This window comes from Mobula birostris, chromosome 28, assembly GCF_030028105.1.
Source record: "Mobula birostris isolate sMobBir1 chromosome 28, sMobBir1.hap1, whole genome shotgun sequence".
Lineage (NCBI taxonomy): Eukaryota > Metazoa > Chordata > Chondrichthyes > Myliobatiformes > Myliobatidae > Mobula > Mobula birostris.
The window spans coordinates 10,616,633-10,636,053 of record NC_092397.1 but is presented as its reverse complement, the minus strand read 5'-3'; the positions used below and the strand labels follow the sequence as shown (position 1 = coordinate 10,636,053).

Below are 19,421 nucleotides of genomic sequence, written 5' to 3'. Positions count from 1 at the left end.
CCTGGAGGTGGGGTGAAAGCCCACGAGTTTCTCACTGATTGAAGCACCGAGAAAGGTTGAAGTCGAGCGAGTGTTCAGCGCCGTCTACCAGCTCTTTCACTCGCAGCTGCCAGAGGATGATGTCCGTGCATTACGGTCTCGCTCTCCCTCTCGCTCGCTGTTCCTGGAAGAAGATCCCGGCGTTCAAATAGTCTCTCTCCTCCTCAATGGAGTCCTGGGCCCTGGGCAAGGTTTAATCAAGGCCGTTTGTGGATTGGACACTGTAGTTCACGTTATGATGTGTTTCTGGTTTCTGGTCCCTCCTTTTTTGTTGCTCTTTGGGGAGATTTTGATCGGGGCAGCCTTCAGAGAACGAACACTGAGCTGAACTGAATAATCCTGGACTCTTTCGCTTTGCGTCCTATATTCTGTATTTTTCCGCTTGCTTTTTTTTTGGTCGCTGTTTGTGCAATTTGATTTTATTTTGCGGGTTCCATGGTTCCATGATTGTCTGTGGGGAAGATGAATCTCAGGGTTGTATACTGCATACATACTTGGATAATAAATGTACTTTAATCTTTAATTATTGTTCCCAACTTCTACGATCCTGGCTTAAACAGGTATCAAAAGCACAGACTCACCTAGGAACATCTTTAACCCGTCGAAGAGATCCCAGGAGTAGTCCATGACCAGCTGAATCAGTGGGCCAACGAACAGCACCTGTGGAACACACAAGGGGTTTACTTTCATTGAAGAATTGTTCTAATCAGGGACTCGAGGTATAGTGACCCTCCTCCCACCCCTCTTCTCCTCACCCCAGCATTAAACTTCTTTCCTCCATTATTCTGGTGCCAGGGAGGAGATACGTCTTGACCAAAGGTGGCCTTCCCTCCGCTAGCTTGCAGGTCACCATTGGGCAAGGTGTGGCACCTGCTTAACCCCCTCGATCAGGGTCACATGAAGCCATGGGGTGGCCATGAGGAGCCGGCGCGTATCACAAGTCCTGGTTACGTGACCACTCATGCCAGGCTAGGGTCACTCATCTTGTGAAGACACTGCCCAGAAGGCGGCGATGGCAAACCACTTCTGTAGAAAAATTTGCCAAGAACAATCATGGTCACGGAAAGATCATGATCGCCCGCGCTATACAAGATGGCACATAGCGAGCAAACCTTCATTATCAGCTTGTTCAACCCCCCTTTAAATGCATCTCTGTTCTGGATCTCCAGCCTTCTCCATGGGTGAGAGCTCTGCATTCTCTGGGTAAAGAACATTCTGCCTTCGCTAGTCATTGTTCTGGTTTCACCCACAACATGGATCACTTTTTCTATCTTAATCCTATAAATTTAATTGCAAAGAAAGCACAACAGCACCTCTACTTCCTTAGAAGGCCAAGGAGATTCAGCATGTCATCAGAAACCTTCTATAGATGTGTAGTGGAGAGTCTATTGAGTAGCTGCATCACGGCCTGGAATGGGAACACCAATACCTTTGAACGGAAAATCCTACAGTGGAGTTGGCTCAGTACATAAAGGGTAAACTCCATCACCAGAGATCCCCACCACCCAGGCCGTGCTCTCTTCTCTCTGCTGCCATCAGGTAGAAGGTACAAGAGCCTCTGGACTCGCACCACCAGGTTCAGGAACAGTTACCACCCCTCAACCATCAGGCTCTTGAACAAAAGGAGATAACTACACTCACCTGCCTGTCCACTGAGATGTTTCCACAACCAATGATCTCACTTTAAGGACTCTTTATCTCATGTTCTCATTATTTATTGCTATTTATTTATATTTGCATAGTTTGTTGTCTTCTGCACTCTGGTTGCTCTTTCATTGATCCTGTTACAGTTACTAATCTATAGATTTGCTGAGTATGCCCACAGGAAAATGAATCTCAGAGCTGTGTGTGGTGACATGCACATAATCTGATAATCAGTATTACTTTGAACTTCAAAACTGTGAATAATCTTTAAATCATTAGATTCCTCTTCAGAGTAAAGACTGCCTCCCACGATCTGATCTGGTTTTTCTGCGAGACTAGACAAAATTCTGATTTGATGGAGACGGACGTGAGAGCACGGAGGAACATCTGGTGAAACTTCTGAAATGCCTGTTTCGCTGCCGCTGCTACTGTGCGATCGAGAATCTCCGGAGGGAAGGCCCCGAATCCTCGGCTTTGCCTGCTGCTGGCGGCCGGGGCTGAGGTCAAAGCGCTCGGCAGAGATGGTGCTCGGTGCTCAGTGTCGGAGGCTCGAAGTTTTCGGATGACTCAGAATCGGACTGTGGTCGGGCATGGCAGGGAGAGTTTTCTTCCTTCTCCCGTCTGCGTGAGATGTGGGACTTTCGAGAGACTTTGAACTTTTTCTTATCGTGCCCATGACCTGTTCTTCATCAAGTTACAGTATTGCTTGCACTGTTGTAACTGTATGTTATAATTATGTGGTTTTTGTTAGTTTTTCAGTCTTGGTCTGTCCTGTGTTTCTGTGATATCATTTTCTGGAGACATATTGTATCATTTGTTAATGCATGCATTACTAAATGATAATAAAAGAGGACTGTGTGTCCTCATAATCTAATCTAATCCAATACTTGATTGGCATTCCACCACTCAGTGTGCTCTCCCTCCTTTACTAGCGCGTAGAGATACCATTTACAAAGTGCAGCACAGCAGCTTCTCAGTTAGCCCAATTGCTTCACAGCGCCATTAACCACTCAACAGGGCTCGATTCCCACCGCTGCCTCTAAGGAGTTTGCACGTTCTCCCCGCGACTGTGCGCGTTTCCTCCGGATGCTCTGGCTTCCGCTCACGCTTTCCAAGACGATGTACAGTTTAGGGCGAGGGAGTTGTGGGCGTGCTGTGTCAGCCTAAGAGGCATGGTGACATAGATAGATAGATGGATAGATAGACATACTTTACTGATCCCGAGGGAAATTGGGTTTCATTACAGCTGCACCAATGAAGAACAGAGTATAAACATAGCAATACAAAACCACAAACAATCAAATAATAATATGTAAACCATGCCAGACAAAAATAAGTCCAGGACCAGCCCATTGGCCCAGAGTGTCTGACCCTCCAAGGGAGGAGTTGTAAAGTTTGATGGCCACAGGCAGGAATGACTTCCCATGACGCTCAGTGCTACATCCCGGTGGAATGAGTCTCTGGCTGAATGTACTCCCGTGCCCAATGGTGTAAATGATGTTACACACCGACGTCAGGTTGGCAGAGGGATGTACACAACAACCACAACTGCATTTGAGATTTCCCTTGGCAAATAATATGGCCGGAGTCCAACAGCAAAAAGTTCAATATCCGGGCTACAAACACGTTCCTTGATCGTAACATGACCCGGATTGCACCATCTGTTGTTAACCAGAACAGCAAGCCCGTGCACGTGCAGACCGCTCTCAGTGCAAATCCGTGGGAGGTGTAAATTGTTGATGCAGCATTGTAAGTTGCTTTGATTTTCTTGAGACAAATAAGGCTAATCCTCACAAAGGCACTCCAGTGGTCCAACAGCACCTGCCACAGCCCTGACCTCTACCAATGCTGTGTCAGTGCTGGTGTCGACTTTGTTAATCTTCAGTGCACTCTGAATCAGAATCACTGCTTATCATCTGCATGTCATGAAATTTGTCGTCTTTGCAGCAGCAGAACAATGCAATACATAATAATAGAGAAAAAAACTGAGAATTACAGTAAGTATTAAATAGTTAAATATGTCGTGCAAAAATTGAGATAAAGGAAGTTGTCAGGTAGTGTTTATCGGTTCAGCGTCCATTATTCAGAAATCGGATGGCAGAGGGGAAGAAGCTGTTCCTGAATCGTTGAGTGTGTGCCTTCAGGCTCCTGTACCTCCTCGCTGATGGTAGCAATGAGAAGAGGGCATGTCCTGGGTGATGGGGGTCCTTAATGGTGGATGCTGCCTTTCTGAGGCACCGCTCCTTGAAGATGTCCTGGATACTACGGAGGCTGGTGCCCATGGTGGAGCTGACTGAGTTTACAACTCTCTGCAGCTTATTTCGATCCTGTGCAGTAGCTCCCCCCGACCCCACCCAATACCAGATGCAGTCAGTCAGAATGCTCTCCACGGTACATCTGAAGAAATCTGCGAGTGTCTTCGGTGACGTACCAAACCTCCTCGAACTCCCAATGAAATACAGCCGCTGTTGTGTCTGCTTTGTAGCTGCATCGATATGTTGGGCCCAGGATAGATCCTCAGAGATATTGTCACTCAGGAACTTGAAACTGCTCACTCTCTCCCCGTCTGATCTCTCTATTGGAATGGTGTGTGTTCCCACATCCTACCCATTCTGGTGCCTCTCCCAGTACAACCAGAACCGTTCACAGTTCACAGAATGGTCTAACTAAGGTTCCAAAGATCTAATGCAACTTCTCTTCTTATTCAGAGTTAATAAAAACATTGAAATCAGAGTGATTCCAGCAGATTTCACTTACCCCGTCCACACACTCACCATGGTCAGCAGGAGTGGAAAGCAGGCAGCCGCCAAGATGCCCTCCAAGTGGATGCCCAGCAACGTCAGCAGCGACGGACCTGTCTGATCAGAACATTCAGCAAGTCAGACCCTTCTCGCCCTGCATGCACGCGGGACGATGTCTCCAGCCGAGGCAGGTGTTACTGACAGAGCGACACGCGCGCGCGCACACGCACACACACGCACACACAAAATGCTGGAGAAACCCAGCAGGTCCGGCAGTATCTATGGAGGGGAATGAACAGTCTTGGGCCGAGACCTTTCAACAGGACTGGAAAGGAAGTGGGGTCTAAAATCCAGAGGAAGAAATGGGAAGACTCCCCTTGTTACCTGTGGAATTTATTGCCGCAGATGGCTGTGGAGACCAAGTTAATGGGTATATTTAAAATGAGGTCGACAGTTTCTTGATTAGTAAGGTTATGAGGAGAAGGAAGGAGGATGGGTTGAGAGGGAAAATAAATCAGCCATGATCGAATGGTGGAACAGACTCGATGGGCTGAATAGCCTAATTCTGCTCCAAAACCTTATGGTCTAACTTTTTTTTAAGATACTATTCTTAAAATTGTGTTGCACAGCAACCATTAAATTATGTGCTGGGCAACCTTAAACGAGAGATATTAGCTTTATTTGCCACATGTACATCAAAACATGTTGCGAATGAAAAACGCAAACAACAGGAATTCTGCAGAACGCAAACAGGAATTCTGCAGATGCTGGAAATTCAAGCAACACACATCAAAGTTGCTGGTGAACGCAGCAGGCCAGGCAGCATCTGTAGGAAGAGGTGCAGTCGACGTTTCAGGCCGAGACCCTTCGTCAGGACTAACTGAAGGAACAGTGAATAAGGGATTTGAAAGTTGGAGGGGGAGAGGGAGATCCAAAATGATAGGAGAAGACAGGAGGGGGAGGGATGGAGCCAAGAGCTGGACAGGTGATAGGCAAAAGGGGATACGAGAGGATCATGGGACAGGAGGTCCGGGAAGAAAGACAAGGAGGGGCAGGGGGGACCCAGAGGATGGGCAAGAGATATATTCAGAGGGACAGAGGGAGAAAAAGGAGAGTGAGAGAAAGAATGTGTGCATAAAAATAAGTAACAGATGGGGTACGAGGGGGAGGTGGGGCCTTAGCGGAAGTTAGAGAAGTCGATGTTCATACCATCAGGTTGGAGGCTACCCAGACGGAATATAAGGTGTTGTTCCTCCAACCTGAGTGTGGCTTCATCTTTACAGTAGAGGAGGCCGTGGATAGACATGTCAGAATGGGAATGGGATGTGGAATTAAAATGTGTGGCCACTGGGAGATCCTGCTTTCTCTGGCAGACAGAGCGTAGATGTTCAGCAAAGCGGTCTCCCAGTCTGCGTCGGGTCTCGTCAATATATAAAGGGTCACATCGGGAGCACCGGATGCAGTATATCACCCCAGTTGACTCACAGGTGAAGTGTTGCCTCACCTGGAAGGACTGTTTGGGGCCCTGAATGGTGGTAAGGGAGGAAGTGTAAGGGCATGTGTAGCACTTGTTCCGCTTACACGGATAAGTGCCAGGAGGGAGATCAGTGGGGAGGGATGGGGGGGACGATAGGAGACCCTCCCCCTCCAACTTTCAAATCCGTTACTCACTCTTCCTTCAGTTAGTCCTGACGAAGGGTCTCGGCCTGAAACGTTGACTGTACCTCTTCCTACAGATGCTGCCTGGCCTGCTGCGTTCACCAGCAACTTTGATGTGTGTTGCGAATGAGTTAGGTTATCGTCAGGATGAATGTTTAGACATTACTCTGCGACAGAAACCTAGTACTCTAATCACAGCGATCAGCTGGCTCAATCCACAGTTGCAAGAAGTTTGTGAACCTGGTTTTCTGCATTAACTACTTGTAAAATGTGGTCTGGCCTTCATCTAAGTCACAATAATAGACAATCTGCCTAAACTAATGACACACAAACAACTGTGCTTTTCCTGTCTTTATTGAAGACGTTTTTTAATCATTCACAGTCCAGTACTTGAACCCTTGTATTTAATAATCAGTAGAACCTCATTTAGCAGCAATAACCTCCACCAAACAGTTCCTGTAGCTGCTGATCAGACTTGCACAATGGTGAGGGGAAATTTTAGACCATTCCTCCATACAAAACTGTTTCAGTTCATCAGTATTACTGGGATACCTTGTATGAACAGCCCTCTTCAGGTCATGCTACAGCATCTCAATTGGGTTAAGTTCTGGCCATTCCAAATTACGAACTTCCTTCTTTTTAAACCATTCTGTTGTTGATTTACTCTTCTGTTTCAGATCATTGTCTTGCGGCATCACCCAGCTTCTATTAAGCTTCAGGTGACGGACTGCTCTCCCGTAAAATGTCTTGATACAATTTTGAATTCATTGTTCCCTGAGCTGTCCAGGCTCTGAGGCAGTAAAGCAGCCCACAGCCATGATGCTCCTTCCACCATGCTTCACAGTTGGGATGAGGTTTTGATGTTGGCATGCAGTGCCCTTTACCCTCCAAGCATAGTGGTGGGCATTTCTGCCAAAAAGTTCAACTTCTGTCTCATCTGTCCACAGACCATCGTCCCAGAAGCGTTGTAGAACATCCAGGTACCCTTTTGCAAACTTGAGATGTGCAGCAATGTCTCTTTCTTGGGAGAGCAGTGGTTTCCTCCGTAGGGTCCTTCCATGAACACCACTCTTTGTCAGTGTTTTTCTTATAGAGGACACATTAAAAGATACTTCTGCAGGTCTTTTGCTGTACCCTTGAGTTCTTTTTCACCTCCTTCAGCATTCACTGATTGGAACATCTAACTCCAAAGAGCTTTTGTAGAAGGCCCCAGAGATTCCATACTTTTTTGAACCTAGACTGTGATATTTTAAAGTAGTACAATTGTTTGGGTGTTGTGACTGAGATGAAGATCAGATCCCACATTATGAGTAATTCATGCAGAAAACCAGGTAATTGCAAAGGGTTCACAAACCCTTTCGTTGAAACTGTGTTTACCATGCATGATAAAGGACATCGAAGCAAGTTTAGCAGTATTTCTCAAAGTCCATGTAATACGCGGCTAGAAACTGGTCCATCCCCACCTTCTTATTCTGACTTCTGTTCCCTTCCTTTCCATCATCTTGTGCGTGTTGCCTGAGATTTCCGGCACCTGCAGAATCTCCTGTATTTACTCACTGGATCTGCTGTCAAGAAGGTAACTGAAAATAAGGGGTTGTTGTTGCTTCTCTGCGCACCTTGTGACAAAGCGGGCAGAACCCCGCCGTTTCCTCAGCACTTGCCTGATTTTTACGCTAGCTCGACGCTTAACCCATCACGGGGTGAAAAGCGCGCAAGGAGCTGGCCGGATTCGAACCCAGGACCGCTCGGCTCGAAGTCCAGTGCGGATGTCACTGCACCGCCGGCCGGCTACCAATAAGGAACAGCAAATCACAAACAGGAGTAACTCTGCGGACGGACGACACACACAAAATGCTGGAGGAGCTCAGCAGGCCTTCAGCCTCCAGGGGAAAGTCGAAGGTTTGGGCCGAGACCTTTCGGCAGGACTGGAGGAAAAAGAAGATGAAGAATCGGAGTTAAAAGGTCAGGGGAGGTGAGGAAGAAACACAAGGTGATAGGTGAAATCGGGGGGTGGGGATGAAGTAAAGAGCTGGGAAGTTGATTGGTGAAAGAGACAGAAGGCCATGGAAGAAAGAAAAGGGGGGGAGGAACACCAGAGGGAGCTGATGGGCAGGCAAGGAGATCAGGTGAGAGAGGGAAAAGGGGATGGGTAATGGTGAAGGAGAGTTACCAGAAGTTTGAGAAATCGATGTTCATGCCATCAAGCTGGAGGTTACCCAGACGGAATATAAGGTGTTGCTCCTCCAACCTGAGTGTAGCCTCATCATGACAGTAGAGGCGGCCACGGATGGACATTGCGGAATGGGAATGGGAAGTAGAATTAAAATGGGAGATCCTGCTTTTTCTTGCGGAAAAAGGTGCTCGGCAAAGCGGTCTCCCAATCTACGTCGGGCCTCACCGATATACAAGAGGCCACAACGGGAGACCCGGAAACAGTGCACGACCCCCAACAGACTCACAGGTGAAGGGTCGCCTCACCTGGAAGGACTGTTTGGGGCCCTGAATGGTAGTGAGGGAGGAAGTGTAGGGGCAGGTGTGGCTGGCACCTGTTCCGCTTGCAAGGGAAGGTGCCAGGAGGAAGATCAGTGGGGGAAGGATGAATGGACAAGGGGGTCGCGTAGGGAACGATATGCAAGGATAAGTACCAGGAGGGAGACCAGTGGGGAGAGACAAATGGACTTGCAAGGATTAGTGCGATCGTCCAGATTCCCCATTCCCATTTCCCTCTCTCACCTCATCTCCTTGCCCACCCATCGGCTCCCTCTGGTGCTTCTCCCCCTTTTACTTTCCTCCATGGCCTTCTGTCTCTTTCACCAATTAGATTCCCCCTGTATCTCTTTCATCAATCAACTTCCCAGCTCGTTACTTCACCCCTCTCCCTCCCGGTTTCACCAATCACCTTGTGTTTCTGTCTCCCTCTCTATCTCTGTCTCATCTTTTTTTCCGCCGAAGGGTTTCAGCCTGAAACATCGACTGTACTTTTTTCCCCCCATAATTGCCGCCTGGCCTGCCGAGTTCCTCCGGCATTCTGTGTGCGTTGACTGGAATTAAAATGTTTAGCCACTCGTGCGGAGGTGCTCAACGAAGCGGTCAGATAAGAACTAGATATGTCTCAGGAGGACTGGAGAGAAATCAACAAGGTTCAATCTTTCCAGGCAATCAGGGTGGATCTCAAATTGGGCTGGTGATACGCCATAATCAAGTGGTTAAGGCGTTCGTCTAGTGATCTGAAGGTCGCTAGTTCCAGCCTTGGCTGAGGCAGCGTGTTGTGTCCTTGAGCAAGACACTTAACCACACATTGCTCTGCGACAACACCGGTGCCAAGCTGTATGGGTCCTAATGCCCTTCCCTTGGACAACATCGGTGGCGTGGAGAGGGGAGGCTTGCAGCATGGGCAACTGCCGGTCTTCCATACAACCTTGCCCAGGCCTGCGCCCTGGAAACCTTCCAAGGCGCAAATCCATGGTCCCACAAGACTCACGGATGCCTATCATGATCAAGTTTGCTGACGACACCACTGTCGTCGGCCGAATCAAGGGTGGTGGCAAATCAGCACACAGGAGGGAGACTGAAAATCCGGCTGAGTGGTGTCACAACAACAACATCTCACTCCACGTCGGCGAGAGCAAGGAGCTGATCATTGACTTCAGGAGCAGGAAACCAGGGGACCGTGAGCCAGTCCTCATCAGAGGATCAGAGGTGATGAGGGTTAGCAACTTTAAATTTCTTGGGTGTTACTATTTCAAAGGACTTGTCCTGGGCCCAGCACGTTAGGGCAATTACAAAGAAAGCACAGCAGTGCCTCTACTTCTTTAGGAGTCTGCGGAGATTTGGCACGACATCTAAAAACCTTGACCAACTTTTATAGTTGTGTGATGGCTGCATCACAGCCTGGCATGGAAACACCAGCACCCTTGAACGGAAAATCCTACAAAAGTAGTGGATGTGGCCCAGTCCATCACGGGTAAAGCCCTCCCCACCATTGAGCACATCCACATGAAACGCTGTTGCAGGAAAGCAGCATCCATTGTCAGAGATCCCTGCCACCCAGGCCGCGCTCTCTTCTCGCCGCTGCCACCAGGAAGGTGGTACAGGAGCCTCAGGACTCGCACCACCAGGTTCAGGAACAATTTCTACCCTTCAACCACCAGTCACTTGAGCCAAAGGGTCTCGGCCCGAAACGTCGACTGCTCCTCTTCCTAGAGATGCTGCCTGGCCTGCTGCGTTCACCAGCGACTTTGATGTGTGTTGCTTGAATTTCCAGCATCAGCAGATTTCCTCATGATTGCATAACTATACTCAACTTCCCTTGCCCCATCTTTGACGTTCTCACTGCCCAGGACTCTTCATCTCACGTTCTCGATATTTATTGCTTACTTATTTATTATTATTATTTCTTTCTTTGTGTTTTGCACAGTTTGCTGTCTTCCACACACACTAGTCGAAAGCCCCAGCTGATGCGATTTTTCATTGATTCGAAATGGTCATTATTTTATAGTGTTATTGAGTATGCCTGCAAGAAAGTGGTTGTATACGGCGACATACACGTACCTTGGTAATAAATTTACTCTGAACTTTGAAGCAACACGATGCCTCAGCCACAGACATACCTTGAAGCCTGTATACTGACGCCACACCCAGACCCATAACGGAGAAAGTGCTGAGACGATCAGGACGCTGGTGAATCGGCGCTTGATCACGGTTGGGTGATCCCTGTCGGGCACACGAAAGATAACCAGTCATTCCTACAGCCCCTGTGGGAGCAGCCACCCCGTCCCTCGCTCTGGGACCTCGTGCGTCGTGCTGGAAGGGACAGTTTTCAAAACAACACAGAGAAAATAAACCTGAATAAAACCTAATAATGTATTCAGTATCTTGTGGGTTTATTACACTGGACAACAACAATTTTGCTTCCTGAATACTTTTGGGTGTATCTTATGGATTTTGGGCTGCTGATCATAGAAATCATCATGAAATCTCCCAATCGTGCACCATTTTTTAAAAAAAAATAGTGGAAATACTGGAGTCATGATGATCATGATGAAGTCTGCTGGAGAGAGACATTTATACACATGCTGTCCTCCATAATTCAAAGAGATTGAAGGATAAGGTTGCAGGGTGACAAAACGTGGCAGGAGCACTGGGAACTAAAAACTAATCCCTACCGGGAGAAAACAGCACCTGTTCTTCCCGCACTGTTCTCCAGCAGTTTAAGGACTAAGTCCAGCCGGAACATAACTCACAAGTGCTCTTGAATGGCAGGTATTAGCCCTACCTACCAACAACCGAGCATTGCCATCCTGGTCCCCTTCATGATAGCTTATGAAGAAGCATGTGACTTCCCTCCCAGAGATGATAGGTGTTTGACCCAGACATCCCACCCTGCAAAAACTCATTTCAGGGAGGTAGCGCCATCAATTTGCGGGAGACTTCCAGGAGAGGTGGGATGTCTGCAAAAGAGTAGCTCCTTAGCAGCTGGCCAGCTAGTTTAAATAATGTTAGCTACGCTAATGAATGAATGACACCTGTTAAACTCACCTCAACACGTCTTTTACAGTCTTAACCCACCATGGGCAATAGAAAAGTCACTGTTGCAAACAGTGCAGCGAGCAACACTGTCATTATTTTGACCCCTATTAGGCAGGGATACACTTTAGTGTAGTCTGGGGTGACGTACGTTTTATATATTTTTTTGGGAACACACTGCAATGGCGCGCTCGCTGTCTCTCTCTCTCTCTCTCGTGGTCGCTCACGCGCTCTCAAGCGCTCTCGCTTGCTTTCTCTCTCGCTCGCTCTCTCTCGCTTGCTTGCTCTCACTCTCTCTTGCTTTCTCTCACTCGCTCTCAAAAAAATTGATTTCCGTGATATTGTATATAATTTGCAGGCATCAGGGAGAGGTGAGATATCATATCTGTTGACTCGACTCTTGGAGGCTCGGACCCCATCGTCGCAGATGTTTCCAACCACAGCATCTAGAAGGCTGTTCCAAATTCTGATAGCACAGAGAAGGAAGCTTCTATCCAGTGTGTAGGTTCTCGCATCAGGCACAGAAACAGCATGAGCAGACATAGACAAACTTGACCGTGTGGTGCGCCGTCTCTCATATGGTTGAAAATTTTCTTGGCAATTACGGAGCATCAAACTACGTTGACGACATGCTTCAAGCACACAAAACCATGAAGAGCAACATGTCACTAAAGATTCATTTTCTGCCTCCCCATATAGACCTCTTCCCTGCCAGTCCTGGCGCTGTCAGTGACGAGCACGGTGAAAGGTTTCACCAGGACATCGTGGTCACGGAGAAACGGTATCAGGGCAACTGGACTCCACCAGTGCTGGCTGATCATTGTTGGAGACTTCAGTGAGAAGCCTCACAGTACAAATGAAAATCATCAAAGCATTTTTGTTGTCATTTCTCTCACATTGGGCAGCAACCTCACCGTTTCTTTAGCATTTGACTGATTTTTACTAGGCTAAGACGCTAGCTCAATGTTCAATCCAGCACGGATGGAGAGCAAGCAAAGAATCGGCTGGATTCTAACTTGGGAACAATCACCTCACAGTCCAATATAGATGCCATTGTACCACCGGCCAGCTGAAAGTATTTCTTTTTGGCTTAGATGAACTATTACAAAGCATCAGTGTCATCATGCAATTAAACGTGTTATATTCGATAAAAGTTCATTTCTAGTTTCTACAAATTCCTACGTGATACAAGTAGTCCGGAATTGTATTCGTGTTCAGCTTCAAGCGGCCTACCATAAATTCTGAGGAAGCAACACTTCCGAAAAAATTTGTTGTCCAGTGTAATAGCTACCTTAATGTAAGAAGTTGCACCCCCATTACAGTAAAACATCCTGGGGCAGTTCACATTAATATTATCAGCGAAAATCTGATCCTGACCCACAGAAGGAGATGTCAGGTCAGGAAGATAGATTAAGTTGCTTGAAAGATGGGAGGCAAAGACAAGACAGATGAAATGTATTATGACATTAAATCAAAGAAGTGCGCAACTTCAGGCAAATATTAACAATCCACAGAAAAGTGGTAGTATTTGTACAATACTGGATGACTCGTGTACTTATCGGAAATCAATTGATTTGAAGTTTTAAACTCCTCCAAACAAAAACTCAAACGCCATCTATAAATTTGCCGATGATACATTTGCCGATATTGTTGACAGAATCTCAGATGGTGACAAGAGGGCGTACAGGAGCGAGATGTACCAGCTAGTTGAGTGGTGTCACAACAACAACCTTGTACTCAACGTAAGACCTCAGGAAGGATAGGACGAGGGAACACACACCAGTCCTCATGGAGGGATCAGAAGTGGAGCGAGTGAGCAAGTTCAAGTTCCTGGGTGTCAATATCTCTGAGAATCTAACCTGGTCCCAACATATCGACGCAGCTACAAAGAAAGCAGGACAGCGGCCATCTTTCATGAGGAGTTTGAGATTTGGTTTGTCACCTAAAACGCTCAAAAATGTCTATAACCCTGCATGTCAGTATCTTACACAGGCTCTCACCAGCGAGGGGGAGAGAGATCCCTCCTGCAGCAATGAGAGAGGGAGATCAGCAGCTCGCTGTTCCAATGTCACTATCTTCCCCGTTGGTAGCGTTTGAAGGCATGGCGAACCACCTTCTCAAGGGGCACTGGAAATGGCCAAGAAATGCTAGCCAGGGACTTTTTCCAAGAGCGGGAATGGCAGGGGCAGGTGGTTGGACGAAAGATGAGGGGGGTGATGTTAGAGGTTTTTTTTTAAAACAGAGTGTGGAACGCACTGTCAAGGGTGGTGGTAGAGTCTGACACATTAGGGGTAGTGAAGAGACTCTTGGATGAAAGAAAGATGGAAGGTTACGCAGGAGGGAAGGGTTAGATTGATCTTGGAGTAGGTTAAAAGGTCGGCACATTGTGGGCTGAAGGGCCTGTACTGTTCCAAGCTCATGTCAGCCACTATCTACAGATTTTTAAGCAAATTGCACACACTGAAAACCGCAAGGCTTCAGCAACACAACTTCAACAATATAGAACATATGTTTGGATAAAATAAGGTTCCCAAATTCCTGTATGAAATAGAAAAACTCCAAAGTATTTCAGTCAGATCGCTGATAAATCAGGCTTCAATTAAACCAGCAGATCTTGCAGGTTGGAACAGATCATGGAAAAATAAAAAAGGTAGAGATTCTTGTATTTCAAGCCAAAACAAGTCGTTAGTTTTTCTTTCACCTGTAGGAGAGTGAAACTCATTTTGCAAGTCTGCACCGGCCCCACTTGCAAAATTGACTGCTGCGAAATATGCCTTCCTATTGCAAAGAAATGCATGTAATGTCTGATTACAATGAAGACCGTTTTTTTTGTCTGACCTATAACCAGAGTCATAGAGGAGTACAGCACAGCAACAGGCCCTTCAGCCCATCTAGTCTGTGCTGAGCCATTTAAACTGCCTGCTCCCAATGACCTGCACCGGGACCGTAGCCCTCCACACCCCTACCATCCATGCCACTAAAATCAAAGCACGTCCTGCATCCTGTGCCTTTGGACTGTGGGGGAAACGTACAAAACTTTTTACAGGCAGCGGCAGGAATTGAACCCGGGTCGCTGGTACCGTGAAGTGTTGTGCTAACCACTACGTTACCATGCTGCCCACCTTTCACGATTCCAACATGTTAGGGGACTCATTTGGAAGTCTTTATTCCATAATCGGAATTGTTGCGGCCAATATGCACACAGCGATCTCCCACAATTCACGATGCGATGGTGACTTCACTTGCTCACTGCCTGCTGCACGCCTGACACTTCGGGTGGCAATGAAGGTCTGTCCTTGGTCTTGGTGGTGTTCAGGGCTTCCTTCATGGCGCCAGTAGCTTCCTCTCGGTTTTCACCACTGTCAGTCATGCAAGTCCCGGGTGGAGCACCGGGAATACCGTCACACTCAGATGGAGAAGGATTCTTCATCACTGTTTCCCTGACAATTTGAGCTGAGTCGCCCTCAGGTTTAGGATTCTCCATGGCCGTTCCCCTAACCGTTCTGTTTGACCAGTCAGGGTTGTCGGCCCTGAACCTAGAGGACCAGCGGACCACTCTGGCCTCTACCTCTTGACCTGCTTGGCATGGGTGACCCTACCAAAGCACAGAGCCCTGACTCCAGCCAACACAGTTCGCCTGGTCGTTGAGGCACGCAAGCCTCCAAACCCTACAGCGAGGTTGTGGTCCTCTTGGAGGTATAGTGACCATACCACCATATTTTTAGAAATGTTTAGAAACTCTCTGTAACAGTTATACAGCACAGTACAGGCACCATCTGAGATCAATCTAACCCTCACAACACGCTGGAGGAACTCAGCAGGTCGGGCAGCATCTGTGGAAAAGATCGGTCGACGTTTCGGGCCGAAACCCTTCGTCAGGACTGAAGAGAGAAGGGGCAGAGGCCCTATAAAGAAGGTGGGGGGGGGGGAAGGGTGGGAAGGAGAAGGCTGGTAGGTTCCAGGTGAAGAACCAGTAAGGGGAAAGATAAAGGAGTGGGGAAGGGAGGCAGGGAGGTGATAGGCAGGAAAGGTGAAGAAAGACTAGGGGAAAACACAATGAGTAGCAGAAGGAGGCGGAACCAAGAGGGAGGAGGTAGGCAGCTGGGGGAGGGGGCAGAGAAACATAGGGATAGAGGAGGGGAGGGGGAGGGAATTACCGGAAGTTGGAGAATTCTATGTTCATACCAAGGGGCTGGAGACTACCTAGACGGTATATGAGGTGTTGCTCCTCCAACCTGAGTTTAGCCTCATCATGGCAGTAGAGGAGGCCATGTATGGACATATCTGATTGGGAATGGGAAGCAGAGTCAAAATGGGTGGCTACCGGGAGATCCTGTCTGTTGTGGCGAACAGAGTGGAGGCTGCTCGACGAAGCGGTCCCCCAATCTGCGTCGGGTTTCACCGATGCAGAGGAGGCCGCACCGGGAGCACCGGATGCAATGAATGTTGCTTTGACCCCAGCATCTGCAGATTATTTTGTGTTATCAATCTAACCCTTCCCTCCCACGTAGCCCTCCATTTTGTTTCTCTTTTGGATAGATTAGATAGCTACTTCAATGATCCGTTCTCTTGCAGGTTGGGTCAGATACGACCACCACTGTCCCCGCAGCAGTGCTCCCCCAGGATTCGCCCAGCTTAAAGTGAAGCTGGCCCTTTAGCACTGTTCCTCCACAGCACAACATTCATTCAGCGATGCTCCTCTGTCTCTTCCCCACCTCACCCCCACCCCCCCCACCACCGGAAAGGGCCACATTTTCCCGCGACGGGACAGCACTCCCCTCCGGAGGGGTGACACCTCCCTCACTACCCCACCGGAGGGCCAGCCTCGGCGGCACACCGGTCACCTTGACGACCGGGATTCAGCGCTGACCTCCCGTGGAGTTGGCACGGTCTCCCCGCCACCGCGTTGCGTTTTCTCCCGCCGTTAGATGATGGGGGGGGAATGATCAGAATCAGGTTTAACATCACCGGCAATATGTGCTGTGAAATTTGTTAACTTTGCAGCAGCAGTACAATGCATAGTAATAGAGGGAAAAAACTGTGAATTACAGTAAGTATACATAATTATATTAAGTGGTTAAGTTAAATAAGCAGCGTAAAAACAGAAATTTAAAAATTGTGAGGTAGTGTTCATGGGTTCAGTGTCCATTCAGAAATCGGATGGCAGAGGGGAAGAAGCTTATTATGATGAGGACACGCAGTCCCCTTTTATTGTCATTTAGTAATACATGCATTAAGAAATGATAAAAATGTTTCTGTTCCTGAATCATTGAGTGTGTGCCTTCAGGCTCCTGTACCTCCTTCCTGATGGTAGCAATGAGAAGAGGGCATGTCCTGGGTGATGGGGGTCCTTAATGATTTTTTGAGACACCGCTCCTTGAAGGTGTCCTGGATACTACGGACGCTGGTGCCCGTGATGGAGCTGACTGAGCTTACAACTCTCTGCAGCTTACTGTGATCCAAGCCTCCCCCCACCATACCAGATGGTGATGCGGCCAGCCAGAATGCTCTCCACGGTACATCTGGAGGAATTTGCCAGTGGTTTAGGTGACAAACCAAATCTCCTCAAACTCCTAATAAAATATAGCCGCTGCCTTGCCTTCTTTATAGCTGCTGAGATCAGGTTAGGTCCCCAGAGATATTGACAACCAGGAACTTGACATTGCTCTCTCTATCTCCACCTGTGATTGCTCTATGAGAACTGGTCTGAAGTCCACAAACAGCCCTTTGATGGCAAGGTTGTAGCTGCGGCTAGCCGGTCTACCTCGCTTCTGTAAGCTCTCACCAGCAGTTGAAAGCCCGCCAACACTAATTCTTACTCAAGCTAAGCAGCAACAACAGCCTTTCACACTGGTGTGTCTTTAAAAAATTTTTGGCTTGCCCACTCAACTACCCGGTTGACGCGGAAGAGAGAAGCAGTGTGGAGAGAACCTGCAACTTGCTGAACCTCAGCAGTGGCTACAAAGAGGAAATAGGAATTTCATGCATCTGTTTCGCCGATGGTTTCCCCTGCCCTCAGACGCTGATGTAGACGAAGTTGCCCTCATTCTCGTATTTTAAAATTAAGTTGCGGGATGATTTTGGGAAAGTTCTCGGCAACAGCACCGGAGTTTTACAACTGTTGCACGGGAGGCTTCTGCGGTCGGGAGACTCTCCTCTGCACCCCTCGTCCTTGCGCCACCCAAAGGCGCCGGCTGGGGTTACCCTAGCAACGGTCTTGCCCTGGCAACCGGCTCTCCCCCGCTCACCCCGCCCGCCTGGGGGGGGGGGCGGCTGCCGCCGTGGCCGCGCACCCCCGCCCGCGTTACCTGGGTAACCGGCTCCTCCACACGTACAGGCTGCCCACGTAGCCGCAGGCCAGCAGCAGGCAGGACACCACCGAGACGGAGCAGAGGTCGGCGCCGCCGCCATGGTCCGCCATCGTCGGCGCACCGACACTTCCGGCGCGATATTCGCCCCACGCACGTTGTCCTGCGACGCGGAGAATTGACGTCATCCGCGGGCTATGCCCCCCTCAGACTCCATTCATAAAATCAAAGCAAGAGTGACTGCTACGGTCATTGCAATCAACTCAACTTTTCAGGTGGACGTAAATTAAATAGGTTAAACGAATTGCAAAAGGAGGAAAGTAATCCTATAAACGAGAGAGGCTCAGATTTGTTTTTGTCATATGCACCAGGATGCAATGAGAATATATACTCACCTCTCAAGCCAATGAACCATTTCTGATTACCACACTTGGTGTGTAGTTCGATCGGACAGCAAGCACCCGCAAACAAGCAGGGAAAAGAAACAGATCTGGTTCGTCACCAAGGACACTTGCACATTTCTACAGGTGTACCGTGGAGAGCATTCCGACAGGCTGCGTTACTGTCTGGTATGAGGGGCGGGGGCTACTGCACAGGATCAAAGTAAACTGCAGAGAGTTGTAAACTCAGTCAGCTCCATCATGGGCACCAGCCTCCGTAGTATCCAGGGCAACTTCGAGGAGCGGTGCCTCAGAAAGGCAGCATCCATCATTGAGGACCCCCATCACCCAGGACATGCCCTCTTCTCATTGCTACCATCAAGGAGGAGGTACAGGAGCCTGAAGGCACACACTCACCGATTCACTCTGCCATCCAATTTTTGAATGAGCCCATGAACACGACCTCGCTACTTTTTTATTTCTATTTTTGCACTACTCATTTAATTTAACTCATATATATTCTTACAGTAATTCCGTTTTTTCTCTATTATTATGTGCATTGTAATGCTGCCACAAAGATAACAAATTTCTTGACATATGCATGTAAAATTAAACCTAATTCTGCACCAGAAATCAGAATCAGAATCAGGTTTATTATCACCGGCATGTGATGTGAAATTTGTTAACTCAGCAGCAGCAGTTCAATGCAATACATAATCTAACACAGAGAGAGAAAAACATAATAATAATAAATAAACAAGTAAATCAAATACAGTATATGTATATTGAATAGATTTTTAAAAAGTGCAAGAAACAGAAATACTGTATATTAAAAAAAGGTGAGGTAGTGTCCAAAGATTCAATGTCTATTTAGGAATCGGATGGCAGAGGGAAGAAGCTGCTCCTGAATCGCTGAGTGTGTGCCTTCAGGCTTCTGTATCTCCTACCTGATGGTAACAGTGAGAAAAGGGCATGCCCTGGGTGCTGGAGGTCCTTTATAATGGAACCTGCCTTTCTGAGAAACCGCTCCCTGAAGATGTCCTGGGTACTTTGTATGCTAGTACCCAAGATGGAGCTGACCAGATTTACAACCCTCTGCAGCTTCTTTCAGTACTGTGCAGTAG

At 48.0% G+C, this 19,421-nt stretch overlaps 1 protein-coding gene across 5 annotated transcripts in view; it reads right to left on the bottom strand.

Moving 5' to 3' along the window:
• The window catches only part of rce1a (Ras converting CAAX endopeptidase 1a), a 39,766-nt gene extending 21,713 nt beyond the window's left edge, over window positions 1-18,053 (bottom strand). Inside the window, exons 1-4 of one of the 5 annotated variants that reach the window (XM_072245708.1) lie at window positions 17,945-18,053; window positions 10,694-10,796; window positions 4,458-4,541; window positions 621-699 (exon numbers count right to left, since the gene is read on the bottom strand). In XM_072245708.1, the coding sequence (XP_072101809.1) occupies window positions 621-699; window positions 4,458-4,541; window positions 10,694-10,796; window positions 17,945-18,030 (352 nt within the window). In that variant the 5' untranslated portion in view covers window positions 18,031-18,053. Of the gene's footprint in view, window positions 1-620; window positions 700-4,457; window positions 4,542-10,693; window positions 10,797-17,917 lie in introns of all 5 variants that reach the window. The other 4 variants (XM_072245707.1, XM_072245712.1, XM_072245711.1 and 1 more) reach the window with 4 other exon arrangements.
• Between the last annotated feature and the right edge of the window lie 1,368 nt (window positions 18,054-19,421).